This window comes from Corticium candelabrum, chromosome 8, assembly GCF_963422355.1.
Source record: "Corticium candelabrum chromosome 8, ooCorCand1.1, whole genome shotgun sequence".
Taxonomy (NCBI): Eukaryota; Metazoa; Porifera; class Homoscleromorpha; order Homosclerophorida; family Plakinidae; genus Corticium; species Corticium candelabrum.
Genome location: NC_085092.1, coordinates 271,419 through 293,277, shown reverse-complemented (window position 1 = coordinate 293,277; position 21,859 = coordinate 271,419). Strand labels below are relative to the sequence as shown.

General features: G+C 39.5%; 3 protein-coding genes across 4 annotated transcripts; all 3 read right to left on the bottom strand.

The window, feature by feature from the left end:
* Positions 1 to 1,645: 1,645 nt before the first annotated feature.
* On the bottom strand, positions 1,646 to 2,258 carry LOC134183163 (elongin-C). Its single transcript, XM_062650639.1, has one exon. It carries the CDS (start codon positions 2,168 to 2,170, stop codon positions 1,808 to 1,810), a length of 363 nt encoding a protein of 120 aa, XP_062506623.1. The 5' UTR covers positions 2,171 to 2,258; the 3' UTR covers positions 1,646 to 1,807.
* A 2,460-nt stretch (positions 2,259 to 4,718) lies between these two features.
* On the bottom strand, positions 4,719 to 10,332 carry LOC134183066 (CYFIP-related Rac1 interactor B-like). Its single transcript, XM_062650513.1, has 12 exons — positions 10,236 to 10,332; positions 9,843 to 9,926; positions 8,468 to 8,589; positions 8,296 to 8,401; positions 8,153 to 8,229; positions 7,252 to 7,311; positions 7,121 to 7,192; positions 6,936 to 7,061; positions 5,718 to 5,797; positions 5,535 to 5,661; positions 5,400 to 5,473; positions 4,719 to 4,880 (listed from the first exon to the last, which is right to left on the bottom strand). Exons 2-12 carry the CDS (start codon positions 9,913 to 9,915, stop codon positions 4,811 to 4,813), a joined length of 987 nt encoding a protein of 328 aa, XP_062506497.1. The 5' UTR covers positions 9,916 to 9,926; positions 10,236 to 10,332; the 3' UTR covers positions 4,719 to 4,810.
* A 1,126-nt stretch (positions 10,333 to 11,458) lies between these two features.
* On the bottom strand, positions 11,459 to 21,835 carry LOC134183090 (microtubule-associated protein RP/EB family member 1-like). Of its 2 annotated transcripts, none has more exons than XM_062650543.1 (7): positions 21,669 to 21,835; positions 20,427 to 20,465; positions 20,256 to 20,362; positions 17,750 to 17,930; positions 13,862 to 13,983; positions 12,765 to 12,917; positions 11,459 to 11,797 (listed from the first exon to the last, which is right to left on the bottom strand). In XM_062650543.1, exons 1-7 carry the CDS (start codon positions 21,799 to 21,801, stop codon positions 11,702 to 11,704), a joined length of 831 nt encoding a protein of 276 aa, XP_062506527.1. In that variant the 5' UTR covers positions 21,802 to 21,835; the 3' UTR covers positions 11,459 to 11,701. The 2 variants fall into 2 exon arrangements, with proteins under 2 accessions (XP_062506527.1, XP_062506526.1); XM_062650542.1 differs by having other exon boundaries at positions 11,462 to 11,797; positions 13,862 to 13,986.
* Between the last annotated feature and the right edge of the window lie 24 nt (positions 21,836 to 21,859).

Sequence of the window (21,859 nt, the reverse complement as noted above, 5' to 3'; positions counted from 1 at the left end):
ACTTGAGACCGATCGCGAGGAGACACCAGATATGCCGTTTAGCGATGTCAACCAATTAATTTTATTGAGACATCCGCATACACGTACATACCCCTAACTTTTCAATGAGTTGATATGAGTAAGTATATTTTGATATGCAAAAAGTTTAGCCTGGCGTTTGTGTACACGCAGTGACGTTAAATTTAGAGTGCGAGGCTGCAATCTATATATGCAGCTCTGGTATTAATTAGAATTAATTAATTAGAATCAAACTAAATATAGTAACTATAGTTGTGTTTCACCCTCGCTTCTTTACTGTACAGCTAGGAGCTCTTAATTAGTGAAGAGCTACGTAACTTGTCGAAGTATTGCACTTAATTAGAAATTGTTTTCCTTCCAAGCGCGCTACTTGTACAATCTATGAGACTCAGAGTATCTAAAATCGTAATCTCGTTTCACGTGATCAGGAATCCGTAACACCACAAAACTAAATTTAAAATATACACGTAGTTGTGTATGCCCCAAGAGAGGAACTGTAGTACAGTGCACCTATTTAGTAAACCATTCATCTTTTTTTAATTCATAAGGACATTAGCCTTTTCTGATGATGCCTTGTGGTGGCTTAATAATTAACATACTTCATTAGACTGAAACAGCGCTTTGCCTTTACAGACTGTGGAGCAGGACAGTAAATTAAAACAACACCTCCAACTTGCTACTTCACAGTATTACCTATTTATTTCCAAACTATGAGAAAAATTCTTCTGGTGGTTATATCAAAGGTTTCATTGCATAAGTAATGATCAATAACGTGTGTTGTAATTCATCACGATAACCTTCACATGCTTTGTCTACAAGGCTCTAGAACTTGTTGTCAAACCAATAATAATCTATTTACCACGTTTTCCTCTAGAGTCACAATTTGCATACTATCACCATGGAAACGGCAGCCCCCAGTCACGCAGACAGGAAGCAAATCAACTTTCACTCAGTCATGTGACCACACAAAATCCCATTTCTGGTGGCTTTTAGGAAATGAATACATCAAACTTGAATACAAGTCAATTCAGACTTGACCATCCTGTATGTAATGACTCCAAATTCCCATCTAAGGAAGGTCTTAATTAATCCAAATCCCATTCAATCTTCTACTGTACATTTTTAGTCGCAAACTGCTGGCTTAGCTTCTTTCTATAGATCTTCAGTTTCCTGTACACTACCCAACTCATTCTCCTCTAGATCTTGCTTCATTAAATTCTTCTCTCCCTCCAATAAACTATAAACTAGTTCATGTTTCTCTTCTGATGTACTAAACTGTTCTCGCTCTTATGGCACTTATGTGCTATCTTGCAGCACATAAGAATATCCATAGCCTCTCTTCCTGCTTGTATGAAACTGACAACTTATACCTCCTCAATTTCTGCTCAAACCTAATCTTCTACCTTAATTAATTAGCTAAAAGACGACATTTGCAGACCTCTGTCATCCTGTTATTTGTGTGTGTGTGTGTGTGTGTTTGTGTGTGTGTGTGTGTGTGTGTGTGTGTGTGTGTGTGTTTGTGTGTGTGAAAGAGAGAGAGGGGGGAGTTGTGTAGTGGTAAGTGCATACCCCTATCCAGTGTCACAGTCTCATGCAGCAGCTGCAGCCCACTTGCTCAAGACACATGTACCATTACTATTCAAATTGGTTCTGCTTGAAGCAACAAAACATATCTCTATGTATCTGAGGTCTACTTCCACCCTCAAAACTCACACAACACAACTCAGCAAGTCACAATTTACAACAACGGATAGAAACGTCCAGAGCAACTATGGAGCTGCACGGTTCCTCAGCAGTCTAGAAAGTTGGCTGCCATCAGAAGCTCAAGAGCTATCTCCGGAGCAATAGGAAACTCGGGTATTTCCGTGCTGCTGTTGGTGTAGCGAACTTTGTAGGTAAAGTACTGGCATACCTTCTGCAAGACATGTGATGGGATTTCTCTGAAGTTCACCTCGTTCGTCTCATTTTCGTGAAATTGTCCCGGACCGCTCAGCATTGCTTTTATTGTTCCAGACGTCAGAGCGTGCTCTCTTTTGATGATGAACTCATGCCCGTCGCTGCTTATCAATTTCACGTACATTGCTTCGGGGCCCTCGCATCCTCCGTAATGCCCAGAATCTTGGGAAGCTTGAGCAGCTTCATTATCGGCCATCGAACGGATGATCGCGAGTAAGAGTACAGCAGTAGAGATGAATCCTAGCAAGCACGTTGGTGTGTGCGTATTGAGACCCGGATAATCAGGACTGTACCCGGATGTTCATAGCGCGAAAGATGTAAGAGCTGTACCAGAGTTATCTAGTCACTTTAGCGTACACTGAATGCAAAGAATAAAGTCTGTTTGATAAGCGGAGTAGCCCAGCGGCGTACCTACGAAGCCCCCAATTTTAGGGCGTGTGACTAGACTATATGTAGTACTTACGTATACCCTGCTTGCAAATTAATTAAAACTGATTGAAGAACGTGACTTGAACTTATCGATATTCTCAATTGAAAGACCTGTCTTGTGACTGACTGGCTAGAATAGTAACTTCTGATAATTATAATACACTGTAGATCTAGTCAAGTTTGCTGCAATACAAAGGGCGAAGAATAAAACTAAAATAGTTTTAGGCCGTGTTTCCACTAGCTGCACCTTAAACTAGTTTAGCTTAAATGAGTTTAAAACTAAACCAGTTCAAGAAAGCGACTGTTGCCATTAGGAACTTGCACATCCGAGATGTGCTAAACAAACCGTCTAAGAACGCATTAATTTGAAGTATTGGACTGGTCTGTCACCGAGTCAGGGCAACTGTTGGTTGTTACTGATTCAGAATCTGCTAGTAGGAATTTGCATGAGGATGACCAAGGACACCGTCTTCTCTCTCTCCGTAGCTGCTGATTTCTTTCCCCTAGCTAAAGACCCTTACATCTTCTAGGGTAATCCTATCCCGACAAAACAGTCAATATCATTAAAAACAGCGTTGTCAGAAGCCATCTAAACAAGCGCGCTACTGTCACGTGACAGTTAAACCTAAACCACTTTGCTAAACTTACTTCAAAGTAGGTTTAAGAAATAGGTTTAGGTTTAAAATATAACTGGTTTAGTGCAGGTGGAAACAGTCAATTCTTAAACCAGTTTAGCTTAAACCACTTGTTAATTAAACCGGTCTAGGCACTAGTGGAAACGCACCCTTAGTTCTCTACAGTTTTAGTGCGTAATCTAAAAAAGAAAATGTAGAAGTTACATAGAACATATCTATTGGCTAGATGCATTGATCATTCTTCTCTGATAGACGGACTGCTTGCTTGCCTCTCCGAAGACCAACACGTACACCCTTCATGTAGCCCACATACTGATAGGCATAAAATAATATAGAGATAAACTTTAATACCAGCGACTTGTATGCAAGTCAACATTGACTACATTTATTAGTTAATATCATTTACCAGGTATTAATATAATTTGGCCCCTCAATATTTTTGTCTGGCTAATCATGAACATTAATTAAATGGCAAGACAACAAAACTGCGCATGCTCAAATGTCACGTAGTTCTCTTGCTTTCAGGCGATCGGTGGGGTTTTCATGTCAAAAGATCCAAACATCAAGAAATTCACTTGATCTGGCCTTGGTTGACAGAATATTGTTCTCTGTTCCACTGCACGCACATCTTCCTTTTCCCCCATGTAGTCCCTTGCCCACACTTGCACAGTAGAGATAAGAGAACTGGAACCCTACAAAGTGGCCATTGCCGATGGTGTTCACAGAAGAGACACAAACTATCAATGTTCTTAAGGTGCATAATTAAAACTACCATCTGAGTCCAACAAGGCCACTGCCGAGAAATTCACCATCTTCGGAGCAGGAGACAACCAACATTCAACCCATGGGACAACCCATGGACAACCCATGTACAACTACCTATGTCATACCATTGGCACGACAACCAACAACCCATCACCCACAAACCCTAATTTATCAAGAACAGGGATACCCTACAGTGGACACATGCAACAAGAAAGCAGAGCCTCAAACACCAGGATCAAGCAAACCAAAAGGAACGACAGATGGCCACACATAAAAAAGTGTGACAACTACAGAGGCTTTGTACAATGAATGGAGGCATGAGTATTGCAACCACCAACTGGAAAACAACCATTTGTTGACTAAAATTTTGATCTATTTGTAAAGCCGACTTCTTGCATATGAGTACTACTATTGTCTGGTATATGTAAACGAGACATCACATACAAGGAATGCACAGTAGTTGAAGATTTAGTGTTGCATTGTATTGTTGTGCATGTGTTAAGTAAACAGCAGGAATTTGCACTGTCACTTGTAGGACACAACACTACAGACTTTATACACAGCTAAACCTGAAACTATCCACCATCAAAATTGACAGCTAACCTCACTTACATTCACAAATAAACTTTTGAAGTTTACTGCATCTTTTTCTAGTACCTACCAGCAGTCTTCTAAACTTGGTGGTTTGCTTCGGAAAAATACAAGATTTGGAACTGCATGTCACCCCTGATGAAATTCTAGTCGTTGTCCCCAGACTACAGCAAGATCTGTTACTACAACTAAGAATCCATCTTACAGTACTCTGGGGATGAGGCTTGTTGTACATATACACAAGACAAGTTGCATACAAATTGCCATCGGCCTATCACTGAGGGCAATGGTAAAAGTTATCAGAAGACAGCAGGAAACACAAGCCACAGTCATACACAAAATTGAAACAAGCACACAAGACTGTACAGTTCTCTGTAAACTGAGGTTACTAGATCGATCACAAAGATAGCTTGTAGTTAGGTTTGATTCAGTCTGGCCTTGATTTCCTTTGACGTCGCTTCATCATTTAAATGCTTGGTGGAATACCTACACAGTAATGTATGCTATAAAGACCTCACACTTGAAGATAAATCGTCATTGCTACATAACAAACAAAACACAAGCCTTGCTGCAAGCATACACCACAAACACACACACACACACACACACACACACACACACACACACACACACACACACACACAAAACACACACACACACACACACACACACACACACACACACACACACACACACACACACACACACACACACCAACTTTGTAACCTCTTGCTGCATATGCACACGCCAAGGCTTACTAGCAGTAACTGAAAACAGCCACAATGCTCATCACATTCTTTTAAAGGCAGTACGCCCAACCAATCTTTACTATGACTGCATTTAAAATTTCCCCATCTGAGCTACCACCACACTTCACATAAAAAGGATGATATACAACCAAACATGATAGCTCAAACACATTATTGCAATACGTAGAAAATGTGACAGGAAACACCATCATATACAACCAATGATAAGTAATGCTACACTGGGTGATTAACCAACCTCAGTGCATTCAGAAGTCCCTCCACATTTGACTGATGAGGATGATCCTTTAGAACTTTTATAGAGCTTCTCACCTGACACAAAACAACAGCCATATAGAATCTGATTATTTCACACTCTGCTCTATTGCCTTACATCAACTGCAGCCTTCCTTGCAAACGCTCCTGCAGGATGCACATGATCATACAGAATAATCACTCCTACCATCACTCGCAAGCAAAATAATTGACTTTGCTCTGATCCCAGCCTCTCACGATATTCACTAAACAACAGAAGACCTAGACATTGGTGACTGCACATCATAGCATCTCAACTCACGGATTCTCAACCATCAGTTTACATAGTGTAGCCATCGTCCCAAGACATTCAGTTGTATTCTCAAATTGTAGATCACCATGCTAGACAACACATTTGAAAATTACAACATTAGCTCAAGTTTTCTAAGGAAAGAAGTCTCAAGACAGACAAGAGACAAAGCAACACTAATGTACTATTACAAACACTACACTTACTGAATATGTCATGATATCACTGTGCATAAGTGCAAGTGCAGAAAACAGTCTGCATTTGTTTAATGATTCTCAAAAACACATGTTTCTGTCCACATGGTACACAATGTCTTAGATTGTATATTCTTGGTTTGTCTACGTATTTTCCAATTATAACAAACACTACTGTAGATACGATAACCAAAGTGCACTTGACATCAATTTAACAGTCAATACACTATGTTTACCACTCTGTAATATACACACCACACATGCATCCAGCCAATCATGTCAATCCATTCCATTTCTTGTATCTTGGAAATCTAACTGCCTACACAGCAACAACCCATGTGACTTTTGATCAAACAAGCCAACCAAAATGTGTGAACAAAGATCTTGAACACAACAAGTTCTAGATCCTTACTAAACAAAAAAGGTTGCTTTAGTGTTGTATTATGCTAACAGCATCCATATCGTCTCTCTGTTTAAATAAATACAAAGTTTCCAAGATGAAGTTCACAGTCAGGCTTGTTCTGTTTTATGTCACCATTGCGATCACGATCATCAGCAGTTGATTCAGATTACACCACAGAGACGTTTGGTCACATTATTACTTTATTGTGTCCAATTATCAGCCTGTCTGGATGTCCATACAAAAACGAGCCAAGACACACATAAACCAAGCTACAATACCAATCCAAGGAAACCGTGTGCTCACTGACAAAGCTCTAAGCTGTAGTACACCACAAAACCCTCTACATACATGTACATGTTCTATACCAATAACAAATAAAGAAAACAGCTTACAAGCAAGTTTCGTCAGAATAAGATCAGTCACCTAGTATGACTCACAATACAGTCAATTTCAAATGATACCATAACTTAATTAAAACTGACAATCCAACAGTTCTAATGGTAACAACACTAGTATGTAGTAATCACCAACTCTATATATCCAGCAAGCAGCCGTGTAAGAAAACAACAAACACAAATATAAAAGACAGAAAACAAACGTCACTATCTCTCCTGCTGTGTCAAACTAACTTACTTCAGTTACAAATTTCGATGTTACATCACTCAGTGTCTTCAACATTGGAGTTGGGGAAGCATAAAAAAGAGACATTCTGTTTGCCATCTCTGTACTAACTCCTGCATCAGATATCTCAGACCCGTCCTAAAGAAAGAAAACATCATCATAAACAAACAAGTACAACACGCATCATCACACTTTACCCTCTCAATTTGTATTCTTGTCATTGTTCTACGATAGTAACTGAAATCATTCTGTATTGATGGAATAGTCATCTACACAAACAGTTTATAGTCCAGCCAACACAACGGCAGCATGCATAGCTCACTCATACCTTCAAATCGTCAAATGTTAATGTGAAATGCAGAATCTCTGCAAACTGCTTCACTAATGCCTGCCAAGAGATACACAAATGTAACGTATGGTTTTTTGAGTCTTAATTAGAAGTACACTATCATCCAATTTCCTATCATGACTACAAACATAACAGTATTTCAACCACAATACCATCATCAATAACTACAAAGCAATGCAGCTAGAGCACAAACAAACACGTTTCTGCCTGTCTTGAACAAGCACATATGAGGTTAGATAACAGAAAATGTCCGTCTGTCCAAATGATTGCCATGTCTTTGCCATCAACTCACATATGCAATGTATCCTCCATCCCTTACTACAGCAGCACAATTAAAGTCTCCTGAATTACAAATTTGGTATTTCCTGACACACTGCAAGCTTGTCACAAGAATTCTTAATATTAAATTAGTGGTTAATATCAACAACCATTGAAACCCAATAAATGAAACATTTGGCTTACACCGCCTGTAGAGAGGACATGGCTATATGCGAAACTCCTATTATAAATGTCAGAAAACAAACTCACTTTCTAACCAAATTCCAGAACATCTGACCAAACGAACAGTTTGCTAGGCTGCGATGTCCATGCAAATTCGTCTCTCTTTGTATATTCCTTTCTGCGTGCCACATGACCATAACCTTAACTATTATGTTAATTATTGTTGAACAGCTGACTGACAGAACAGCATTACGATTGTCTGTCCTGCTAATTTTCCATCCATTATTATGTCGCATGTTCACATACCAATCGACAACATAAAATCTATTGGCAATACGTGAGACACGCTGAAGTTAGTACTACTAACCATGAAACAGTAACACTACATTTAATGAGACAACAGACAACACAAAGTCTATATATAATGGTAATAATGTACCTGCTGCATCTCCAAATGTTGTACAGGAGTCATGTCTGATGTAGTCAATGCATCGAGCAACAATACTAACACACGTTCTAGACAATGCAACAACAACGATCACCACATCCAGTTACTGCACACCATCTGACTTGCCAACTAACCCAACTGTAGAGAGTATTCATAAAACTCTTTCAACTGAGCTACAAGAGGACAGACTACTTGCCATGCATTCATCTGTAGGTCCTCGCTCTTTGGATTTGATATTGCCTATTGAATTAGTCAAGCAGCCGAATGTACATACAGTGAAGAACAATCATGATGAAACTTCTGCACTTGTCTGATTGGCTCCCCTGCCCCTTGATAACATTTCAGCTTTTCCTCAATTTCCCGTGCTCTCTTCAGTACTTCAGCTACTTGTCCATGCACAATCTGTTCTGACTCGGTCGGTTTTGCATCTGCACAGCAACAATGGTTATGCACTATTTGCATGGGTATTATATTCAAATGTGTAAAGCAAAGCTGTGACTACATGTATCGCTAATCATTCTTTAATATTAGTTTACTGCTATAACAACCATACATACATGTACATCACATCAAGAGCCTGAAAGTACACATAACTCTAGTTCAGTACTTTTCCCGATGAACTCAAAACAAGTATTTCAGTAATTCCTGTCTCTGTCTGCCACCTTGTGTATTATGTCCCACAAAGAAGTACCAATAACTAATGCCCCAAGGCAACACTTTAGATAGAAGTGTTAATTTAGAAAATAGTTTCATAAAATATGTTGTAATTTGTAGTGGCTATCTCTGATCTGCAAGTTTGCAAGCTAACTGCATATTAGAATGACTCAATCAAGTTTGACAGCAAAACAATTAGCTATTACAACTAACCGTCCTCTGTAATTATTACCTCTAGAAACAAGATATACGGATGATGGCAGCTTCTAGTCACAAGCCCACTACATATAGCACCTCTGGTGTACAGTAAATTTCATATTAACAATCAACATTAGTAACAATAAGACCAACTCTACGTACTCCTCCAGTTGAGGTCGACAACATACACGTAACTAGCATTAAAATTTTACCAATGTACCTTGTTAATATCAACTTAAAGAGTGCTGCATCAGTCACGTAACCAGCAGGAAAGACTAACAGACTATAAAAGTCTAAAACTACCTGTACCATCAAATCCTCTCTTTTTGATCTTGAAGCCTGCTGGCTAAGTTGCGGATAAGTCAGGAAATAAATTTTATGGACACCCAATTGAAAAATTTTCAACTGAAATGCCCACTTTTTCAACGGAGGCATGCCCAGTTACACCACCTGATAACACACAGACACTAAAAGATACAACATCACAACAGCCATTCTGCTCCACATGCAAACACCCAAACTGCAACCACAAGCACACACAATCTGTAGTTTACTGATTGACGCTGGCACAGCAAGTCATTGTCAACTCACTTGCTGCATGACCTAAACAGCTCAGTAGGGACAACTAACTGGTGTTAATTAATGTTGACAACCACCTTATCACTACATCTAACAATTTCCTCTTTCATTACACATTGACTGTCAACAAATACACAACTTCTTCTCCCACTAATCATTAGTCATTGTCAACGCCAGTGACAACAAACGGATATACAAACAGTATACAACATAAAGCCACTATAGTATACCAACCCAGACGTCTACTTACTCTCAAAGTCCAAGAAAACGTCGTATTTGGGGTTCACAGGTCGATCAGAGAGAAGGTTCAGTAAATTTCCCATCTCCTAAAAACCTGAAAAACCAGACGTGACGTTCGGTGAGGACTGACACGTGATTGAATTCGAGTAGGAGGCCACGCCTCAATGTGTAAAGTGTAACAATGTAGAGCAACGGGAAAAGCATGAATACGGAAAAACACGAAACGATTGCCTAGTACACTAGATCTCTAAATAAAAGCAACATTTTTCAAACGATTTTTTACTGTTTAAAACATAAAAACGTTACGTTTCAGCACAGTGTGATAAGAAAACTCTCTAGCGCAAATCAGGTTGAGTCCCAATGAGGCCCCACTGCCTCAACCACATGGCACTACTTTACGTACCCGATGTTGTCAAGGTAAAGCTTCTCACACCGCCACAATAGCTGTCGCTGCAGGAAAATCGAGCATTTACAGCACCATCAACAAGTGTAATGTGCGCATGCGCAAAAGAACAGATGCGCCATACAAGGCACGAGGTGAAAGGTGGGCGGAGTAAATGGTGGCGCGTAGGGTTTCCACGAATCAACACTAGGAGCGTGCTAGAATATGAGACAAAACAATTTTGGGAGTAGTAAAACTGTAGTTTAAATTAGCTAATGAGTTTTAATTGTACACGTGTGTGCGTTTTTATACGCAGCTGCAGGTCTGCTGTGTCTCATTAGCTAAACTTTTAGCTTACATGTAATGAGCACTGTACTCTAGTAACTCAATTAATTAAGTTTGAATATTTGCCGTATTCCTGAAATATTCTAGAATACAAAAAATTGTTTTGAAATCTCTAATCGTTTCAATCATTTATAACAAACGGTTGTCTTTTTTCATTAATTAATATTTAGTTAGGCAGCAAATTACAAGAAGACTTTTGTAGATTTTTTCTGTTTTGCTCGTCGATTCCTGAGTAGCGGCTGGAAATCGCGTGCCTATCAGTTACAGTCTACAATGTGACCGCTCGGCACTAAATTTTTGTTAGCTAATTGCTCTAGAATTAATTACGCCTACAAGCAGCTGACCACTAGACAGTAGATTATATTCTTTTACAATTGTAAATACATACATACAGACTACATCTTCCTCTGTAACCTCTCTTCCTAGGCCTGCGAACTTTTACGTTGAGTCGTCCATGACTCTGTGCTGATATACAAATTGGTTTCCAATGTGGACTGGATTGCCACGCATGATCTCGAAGTCAATTAATTAGATTAGGCAATGACACTTTTCCTCTTTTGCTCTCCCGTCGTAGATGTGAGGCCAAAGCGAAGTCTCTAGCTAGTTTACTTACTATAGCGAAGCCCATGCAGCGAAGACAGAGACGGCTCTGACTTGAAGTCTCATCGAGGTCTCCAGACGAGCAAAAACATCACACGTACGCTGATAGAAACCTGCATGTACATGTATATCAGAAACTAAATACCATGGGTAGTTCCTAGACCGGCTTTCACTTACTTGTGATCTTCGTGACAAGAATTATCTATCTTCTAGACTTCTAATTGCTCCAAACTCGACAGACTACATGGACACCGTAATGTTCTTGAATTGACACTACATGTATACGATTTCTCAAATGGAGACATCCAATTTTATTGCCTTCCTAGCCAAGACTCAGACTCGATCAGTGCGTGTGCTAAGCCAGCAACCGTTGAACGTAGACTACAAGGATTTCCCTAGCGCTTTCCATTATCAACGTTCATCTACACAAATACACTAACATTTTAGTATAAACGTACCTAACGCACACATACATACTGTGTTCAGTTGCAAACTACAACGCATTGACTGCATGTACTTTTATAACAACACAGAACCAATAGCTAATATTCATCTTGCTCTGGCTCATCATACCCATCGTTAGGCATCTGTTCATTAGCTACCAACTCTTCTCCAGGGGGTGGCGCTTCAAATCCATCCTAAACACAACACATTTGTCAGCCAATCGTCAACAGACTGTGGAATCAATCAAATTTCAGGGCTAATAGCCTATGAGTAAATATACTCATGAAGTACTAAAAAAGTTGATATTCACCCAAAAGTGTCAGATACAAATGAAATACACAATAGTTAACGCAACTCCAAATAATGTTTTTGGAAAAGGTACAAGACAATTTGCAAGTCGTGAACATATCATCAATGTTTCACTGACAATGCACACAAAGGTACATGTCCAACTGCTCCATGTGACATGCTTGCTAGCCCATTGAAATTATGATTTGTAGCAGGCAATGCTGCACCATTGCTCTTTACTTCTCATAGCTGGGTTCTAAAGTACTAGTAAATCTGGTTCTAGACAGCTTACCTCTTCCAAAAGTTCATTTATTCCACAACTTGAGAACTTGACAAAGCCAGAAGGTAGATAGTAGTCAAACTAGAAGCTGTAAACAACCACTGCAAATGTGCCATGTCCTCAATAATGATGATGAAAAAGTGAGTAAGAGCTAATTAGGTAGTTCTTTCCTATTCTGATGACAATCCTAACATGGCCGCATATGGAGCATTTACAGCAAAATATCACTCGCTCATATTTAGTGTTGAGTTATCTTTGCAATGAGCTCCAGAAAGGCTATACGTACAAACTACAAACATTTATAAGCGGCATCAACACTACTACAACTAACAGTATTGCGCTATCCACAAACTGATCGGATCTACATTAGTATAGTACATAGTAACATGCATATGCATAAACAACCACCAATACATACAAATTTTACATAGTGAGAACTCAAGGAGAAGCACCATAATTCATCAAATTAGAAATTTGTACAATTACAGTACACCCATTTGATTGTACACTACAACGTTCTTATGATACATGACCATCAGTTTATCTGCTTTTACAGTGAAACAAATCATACATTCTAAACGTGCTTACCATACCTCTGTAGCATATAGGACTTCGAGAACTTTTACTGTCTCAATTTTGCCATCTTCTTCCTGCTCCTGACACAACATCTCCACTTCACGAAGCTTCCCAAAGTAAAAGTCTCTTTCTTTTTCCAAAGCCTGAATAGTTTCATCCCTCTCTCTTATCTGACAAAAGTAAAACACAGTGTCAATATTCTACAAAGTGTCATACGTAGCCTAAGAAAACCTTTACAGTAGCTACAAACAACGAAGATGTAGTAAAGACACCAGCTATTTAATTAACACTTGAAACTCAATTGAATATCTAAAAACACTGCCTGTTGTTCAGAAGTAATTGGAATACCCAGAATAAATTGTTGAGTGTCTTGAAAGGAGAACTCTCACCAAATACTAAAACTTGTTGAAAGAAAGATACAAGGCCTGGTATCTTCCTGCAGAACACCTACAGTCCAGACAGCCAGAGAAGCAGAGAATCGGCAACGAGTTGTTCCCCCGTATGTACACAAAGTCTTACTCTCTCAAAGTAACCACTTTAGGTTTAACAATACCAAGTGCTCCTAACGCATCCAAAATTCAGTGAGACATGATCTATTAACTAATCTAAGAAGGGTCTCTTTCTGAGGTTGTATTGCCACAGTCAATACTTGCATGATAACTTTGGGGTCCCAGTTTGCTTTAGTCAATAAATCACAACTTGACACCATATGTCTCACAATCCTTAGCTTGAAATGTGCACAGGTATCGGTCTTCCTTGCTAACCAACAATCAGAGGTACGCTCATGCTACATACGGGTACTAAACACACCCGCGCAGATAATTTCAATGCTTTATTTCTTCGTTACGGTAAACTTCTGCAGTAAACGATTGCAAAGGGTTGTGTCATGAAGTGACAGCTTCCATCAGAGAGATAGTTGATTTTGGTGAGAGTTCCCCTTTAAACTATAACTAAATTTACCCATGCCTAAAAACAAGATCAAGCATAAAACAGTTTATCACACAAAGACTAAAACTCTTACCACTGACACTCTGCTGACAAACACACACACACACACACACACACACACACACACACACACACACACACAAACATTCTAAACTGACTACCTAACCTCTGATTCATATTGTTGTTTGTCTATATGGACGTCGCTCCTTGAACTCCCCACAGAACGTACACCTCCTACTGGCTTCCTTCCACCAGCAGGCACCTGGGAATGGCTGACCGGTTTCTTACCTACTGAAACAATGAATGCATTACATAACAAATTAACAGCAACAAACCAACCTCAACAAGAAACCCAGTGCTACTTATGAGAAAATAACAATGCAAATGTCATTTCAACCTGGATATTTTATCCTCAGAAAGTTGGTTGATGAGAAGGTGGACAAAGCCACAAGCACCATAAAATTTAAAACGAGACGATAATGCAATAGCAATGGTCCTAGCATTTGTGATACCTCAAACTGGACGCTTTACTATCTGTCAACCAAGTAACTAACTCTTTTACTTAGTTCACTTGCAGTTCTCTTTAGTTACCGGCACGTGGCCCCTACCCAACAAGTGCTCTTGTAGACTGTGCAATAATATCAGTATTCGGCCTAATGCCTGCATAGTCTATGCGTACTGTAGTTACTGCACACATTCCGCAGTTATTGCCCGCTTCCACAATCGTTGCCCGTTCCCAGTACAAGGGACTGATCGTGATACTGTTACAAACCAGCTAGGGCAATCATCTTATGCAAACCGCAACAATTTCACAAAACAAGCCGACAAGTCAAATGAGAAGGAGAAATACTGTCCCAGTCAATCAAGAGCAGCAAACAAAAGTAAGCCATCTCTGACTAAATAATTGAAATTGCTGTAGAAATGAGAAAGATAACTTCATGACAGTCTACTCAAACACTCATTGGGTAAGGGCCATGTGCTGGTAACTATATTGGTCATCACCCTTGTTCCAGAGCAATATCATATTTCTTGCCCTCTCACCGTTTATCGCACTTTGCTACAACTCGTGCAGTAAACGATACTCAGGCATCAATATGATCTTGTTCTGAAATGCGAGTGATAACCTTTACTTAGTATATCATCTCTAAATGTAACACATCTGTAAAGTATAAATGTGTCAGTTAAAAATCAATTGTGCCTGCAATAATGTATTGTCCTTAATTCAATGCACAACTGCTCCTACTTTGAGAGAAAGAAGATTGAGTTCGTGTCATCTCTATCAGATTCACTATCACAAATGGCTCTGAAGATAAGCTCAGCTGTTGCTTCGATGCACTGTTGAAATGTTCTATACAGTAGTCCCTCCCATGTGCGACCCCTCTCATCTGTGACCACCTCCTATTTACAACCGCGTTAACTGTGCATGGACCAAATTTGTATAACAGCTACCTCTTATCAGTAGCTACCTTCGTAACGTGACCAGCGCTGCTAAAATGTGTCATGTGCACTTCTGTTAGCAACCAACCAGGTCTCTGCGCATGTTTAATATTGGTGGACATGTCCGGGAAGCACTTGTCTACAACTACTCTTGGAAGCTGTTTGATATGCCTCAGAAGCGCAGGTGTCAAAAATGACGCTGAGGTAGACCCCGATGATGATGATCATGATGAACATCTGTCTGAGAGAAAGGCTACTGCTTACCCTACGCTGACTTACAACTTGCAGAAGTCACGTGAGTAAGGATGTCGCATGGACTCCTCTGGAGCGGTCACGTGCACCTCTGGGAGAGACTACCTCCATTTTACGACCACTTTGATGGGCTTTGAGTGGTCGCAAATGAAGGAACTACTGTACTTCATTTCAGCTATGTTCTTATATTGAAATTTCTTGTCAGATGAGAAACATAAGTACAGTCAACCCTCGATGTAACAAAATACTTGGAACAGGCGATTTGATGTCGTTATATCCCGAGGTTACTATATCAAATCTGCATTGGTGCAAACCTGAATAACGCATGTGGTTTCATCTTAGAGTGGGGTGGCCACAGTAACACACACGGTTCATCGTAAAATGGCATGTACAGTGTACACATGCTAATGCACTGTAAACTTCTACTTGTTGCTGAAGAATCTTCTGGAGTTACAACCAGCTGCCAAGTTCACATGCAGCCATTTAGGCAGATGAAGTGCCGCAGAAGCTCTAATGTGTGCACCACATGGCAAAAGGTGCACATACGGGAGGATAGGCTGCGGTGACCTGGATGTCAGTAAATCGAGGGACATTTCTATACTCCTATGCATCTTTGTACTCTGTCTGTCAGTGTCGTCATATCAAGTGTAGTTATATCAAGAGGTGAAGTACCATGTTGGAATGCATGCACGTTTGTCCCACACTGTCTACATCATTATATCAAGGGTTGACCGTACATACACTCTAACTACTTACAAAGTGGTTCTAAGTCTACCACATAGCATTCAACGTGTTCTTCATATGCACTTAAAGTCAAGCCATACATATTTAAAATATCAATACAAATGTCCATTCAGATCACTTCATTCACTTAGCTGGCTAATACTAAGGTTCTGTCCACGGTGGTCAGAGGTGGTCAGGCCCAACCATCACTTGACAAACCCCGACCACTACATACTTAGCTAGTGTTTTACTTGCTCAAAGTTAATGAGCATTGATGGTGAGAGCAGTTTGTTGAAAGGTGAGAACTTTGTTCACATCATGACACAGCAGCAGACCTGCACACCATGACATAGCAGCAGACCTGTCCTGATATGATAGGATCTATCGCTCACAGCACTAAGGTGCTGTGAGATCCAACAAAGCAGTCTGCATGTCAGCGATGAGCAAGGCAATATCCCAAGCGCCTTGTGACAGAGCCAGTCAAAGTTGTCATCAGGGTTTCTTTGCTAGACAGGAGCACTGGCTGTTCAAAATCTGCAGCTGGTGCATGGATGGCAAACGTCTAACCACACCATAGCATAAAAGTGAGACTAGGCAACATAGTTCCCAACTGTTGACTAAGTTGCAGCTTTCTTAGTCTGCTTTTTCGGATCATGGACCATTAACAGTGAGATACGTTCTGTTTGGCATTTTTTTTGTCTGTTTTGTGACGATGCTTGATGATCTGGGAGGTCGATCTACTTCTTTCCCAGATATCGTCGAGGTGTCCAGTCAAGATGTCTTTACTGAAATATTTCTTACGGAAACGTCATGATTGGAGCCAGATGAGAATTCCAGCATCAGCGAAAGCACTGGGAGTAGCGATGACGGGCTGCAAGTAGTGGCAGATCATGTAAGCCACGCCCTAAAACCACACCCTAATGCACCTACCACTACTCCCAAAATTCTGGGCAGAACACTGTGATACGTTTTGATCTAAATTAGACCAGGCCAATTAAATTTCTTGATGCTTGGATTTGCTGATCCAGATTTGAGCTTGACAAAAACTAAATAAAATTTGATGTGCACAAGCACAATGATGTTGCTGTAGAAAGGTTTGGTACATGTACAAAACCTCCTATGTCATGTATCAGTGACTCAGCAGGTGCTAACAGTAAGCGTAGTACAGCATCTGTATTCATGTTGCACCAGTATCTGCATCTGCTTTAGTGTCTGTTTTTGTTGTCTCATAGGCTTGTAGGCAGCTCAACAAGAAAAGTGTGTGGTCGAAATGTCAAATGGTCATACTTTTGCTTATATTTATTTCAGTCAGTTGGTTTGATTTTATGTCAAAATATGAGCATAAAAAATATAGTTGGTCTGCCCTTTTTAAGAAGAAAGTGACTAACCTAATGACAAATAATGGTCCTTGTGAGTATCTGACAGTTACTTGCTAATAGTGACAACGCATGACTCCTCAAACGTATACATATATATATATATATATATATATATATATATATATATATATATATATATAAGTGCAAAATTGACAGCTCAAAGTGTGCATTCGTGTGTGTGTGTGTGTGTGTGTGTGTGTGTGTGTGTGTGTGTGTGTGTGCATGTATGTTTGTGTACATAGACTTTGCTCCAACCAACTTACCTGCACCAGAACTGTTAAGAGGCGGTTTTCTAGCAACAGCACTTCCGACCTCTGCTCTCACTTCAGCTGGATGGTAGTTCTCCATTCCTGCATAGTTGGCATCATAGAAACGCTTGAACCATTGCAAAAACTCAAAATTGTCTTGAAACCGTCCTTTAACAAGTCTATCAATTGGTATGATCTGGAAATAATTTGACCAAAACATTACAATCCAGACATAAATTAAATTGTTTGATAAATGACAAACATAAACTAATCATAAACTACAAACATGTAATCGCATTATACAGACATTATGCAACTGTGTAACTGCACCAAAGCACAATGTGATAAACTCCTCATACAACTTCATGGTACAGCACCACTAAATCAAGCTTGCAACCCAATGTTATCTTTCAAGTCAACACTACCAACTCCACTCCCTTTGACAATTGTTGAACATGCACATCAACATTAACAATTGACAGTCATAATAATGCAATAATAAATCATTTTTATCAAGTTACTTTGAGTGCCTATAAGAGGAATCTTTAAAACAAGTGCAACAATTAGTACAGCTACACAGTACAGAGTAATCTGGCCACACTTGTTGAGGCCTCCTTCGCTGTGCTTTCAAGGCAAAACGTGTAATATGAGGTATGCATCATACCCATGTCATACAGTGACTGCTAGTAAAGATGGCTTCACTACTAAACATTTGACTAGTAAATCTATTGAGAGGAGTGTAAATATGAACAGCACTCGTTTTCCCTTCATATGTAGTATTTGCCTTCATTGCCTCATATCATAGTTTAGGTACAGTAGTGTGTCTCGATCACGTGATGTACGACCGTATGTATGAGCTGATAGACAACCGCGTAACACGTGACCAAATAACTGTCCCGTATGTTTAATATGGGGGTGTGCATCAAACTGCATAGCTAAGGTACGTGGAGGGTTTGCACTGTACAACAGCTTTTTGAAATGATAGCAGCGCTTAACGGGAGCTAACTAAATGGGACAAAAAACACTGGCATGGTCGCCGGCGTCAGGGATCGGACACAAGCAAAGTCAACACCAACATCTACACCTCCATCACCTCACTTTCATTCTGTAACTGTTCTGCGTGTAAATGGCGTCAGACCAAGCTCAGCATGCACCATTAAACTTTGCAAATTACATTCAAGCTGCAGGGCTATGGCACGCGGAGGGTTTGTACTTTAGTGGAGAGTTTGTACTTTAGTGGAGAGTTTGTACTTTAGTAGAGGGTTTGTACTTTAGTGGAGGGTTTGTACTTTAGTGCGCATTCATTTAAAGAATTGCTCTGCCACAACAATTCCCTTTGTCTGTACATCTTACTGGTGCTTTGCTAATTGTTTTCTCCTTCAAGTTCTATATGTCTTACACATTGTGTAATGTCACAGCCAAATACTATCTGCACTCTCTTTCCATACAAAGCCAAGATACGTTACAAGAGAGACTGACGTCAACAGTCTCTCTCAATTTTTCCTATTTCAGAAATTTCCATTTAGAAATCATTCAATCATTGCACATGCGCAAGTCCCACATGTATGTGAGGCGCTGGAGAAGCAGTTGACTATTTGGGGTACAGAATAAGAAGAGAGAGAGAGCCTTTCTTCCAGATGACAGCAAGTGATCAGCAGCAATATGCCACGCTTTGTACTCCTCAGCTGAGAGAAATGTGCATAAACGACACGTCATGATAACTAAAACATTAAAATCAACAGGGAACACAAAACACTAGTGAGAAACTGAATATAATGAGGTACTTCTGCTAACTTCATGAACAAGAAGTCTGAACCAAAGAAGTCGTCACACTGACTGTTCACCTCACCTGATTAGTGAACAAGTGCTACTGTCTCCAGTACAAACATAGACAAAAAGACAAAAGTAGCAAGTGGAGGTTCAGAAGTAAGATCTTGTTTGATACTAAAATTGACCGGTCAACTGGTGATGAAAGATCAAACTTTGTGGGACGTTTGTGTGAAAGACTGTCTCAGACTAAGACAGTATGGCTTACAAACAATGAATGAATTAATTAATTATAAAACGTCTCTAATAAAAGAATAGATGCTTTGATTTAGTCTCGTGTAGCCAGACCCTTTTCCTGCGTCATACTTCTGCAAAAATAGGGTCTGGTGCAATTGCTTGACGTGGGAAAGGGTCTGGCTACGCGAGACTGGCTTTGATTATGTCTAATAGATCACTAGTAGTGGGTGCAACATATCATGTAGTAGATGCAAGTAAAGCAATGGTTTGATGGCTATGGACAACTGTCTATATTAGGTGGGGTAAGTAGGAAAGAAGTTCAAATAAATCATTCAATAATTACTGACAACCCCTAAGAAGTACTCCATGATTACGAACATTAGAATAAATCAGTAGAGAATAGATTTACTTATAATGTAACTTTACATAAAAATATGAATCTGCGCAGTTGCGAAGTGTTAAAACAAAACACTCTGTTTGAAACCATCAATAAACAATCTATAACTGTTGTACGTACCTTGTCTACTCCTTTCTTCTTAAATGCATTTTGTAGAATTTTGAAATTGGCAATGTACTCGAACTCTTGTTTCACATCAAATTTTACCCGCTTCATTGGAACTGAACCTAAAGAGCATGTAGCATTTAAACACTAAATGTGAATAAAGCAAACCTAGCTGCACCACAAAACCTTTAAAAAGCAGATCCATGAATTGACAGTATGCAGCACCTAAAAGACAATGTTTCAATTACCATCACCCAACGTCACAGTGACAATGACACTGTACATGTACAAGTAGTGCAGCTGGTTAACAATATATACATGGTGGATGTTTCATTACCATTTATTGAAACAATTGCACACGTTGCTGACTCATTCATAGGCAACATAAAAACTATGACTTGCTAACAACTATAACAACCAAGCACTAGCCTTTGATTTTCCAATAAACCAACACACAGATAACAGATCTTTAAGAGATCCCACATACTTTGTGACGTGATGTGGTTTGTCCTCTTATGATTTAGTCATGCCTGACTGCCTTTCATACTTGTCCCAACTGCAAACTGCAGTTTGCTTCATAGATGACTCAGGGGAAGTGTGAAAGACAGAATGGCAAGGCTGAGTTTTGTTTTCTTATCTGCAAGTATGACATGGACCGATTAGTAGTATATACTACAGTAGTATGTCAACAGCTGCTGGCTTCAGTAACTGCCATTATCATTATCAACTGAAAGAGCCTCAATATTGACAACAATCTCATCTGGCTGTATTTGATAGCAACAAAAATTCTAATATTGACATAGATGTTGTTGCTCTAGGACATTCTTAGAGCTCAGAGGTGAGAAGATCAGCTGAAGTGGGCAACTTGACAGTCTCAAGAAGAGAAGATTAGAAACCATCAAAATATTACAAACAAAAACTGCAACAAATGTAAACACTTTGGTAAGAAGAATGACGTAGCTGAGAACTACATAATTTAAAATTCTGAAGAAACAATTAAACAAAGTTTGTATCATGTCAAAAAAGTATAATATTGCATTAAAAATAAACTTTATAGAAAATGCAAAATTTATCCTCAATAAACTCTCTAAATTGATGTCGTGACAACCGAGTTAGTGTAACTCTTTTGAATAAAAATTTCCAAAAATAATGTTCACTAACAAATAGCTCTTTTGTAAAGACGAGCTATGCAAAGCTCTAGGTTAGCATTTTTAGATTTCATGCTTTAGAACTAAAGTGTTGTACAGTAGAGTACACTATTTGTGTAGACTAGACACTAGAGACTACTGTACTACTACGTAGACACTGACGATCCTAACAGACACACAGAGACGGTCGAGTAACACTGCACAATCAACACTAAATGAATCAAAAATGGAAGCGAAAACACTAAGATATAATTGCGATCAACAAGACAAGGTGACGCACCTGCACACAATTGCTCGATCTTTGTGTAGCTCAATTGGAGAGAATCATTTACCCATTGAAGAAGTTCATGACGGCTAAGCTGCTTTTCTCCAGCCATAGACGACGCCGTAAAATAGACGTTGACAGCAGTCATCGCCAACGGAAATGCGAACACCGCTACCAGACAATGAGCATGCGCAAACTTTACAACA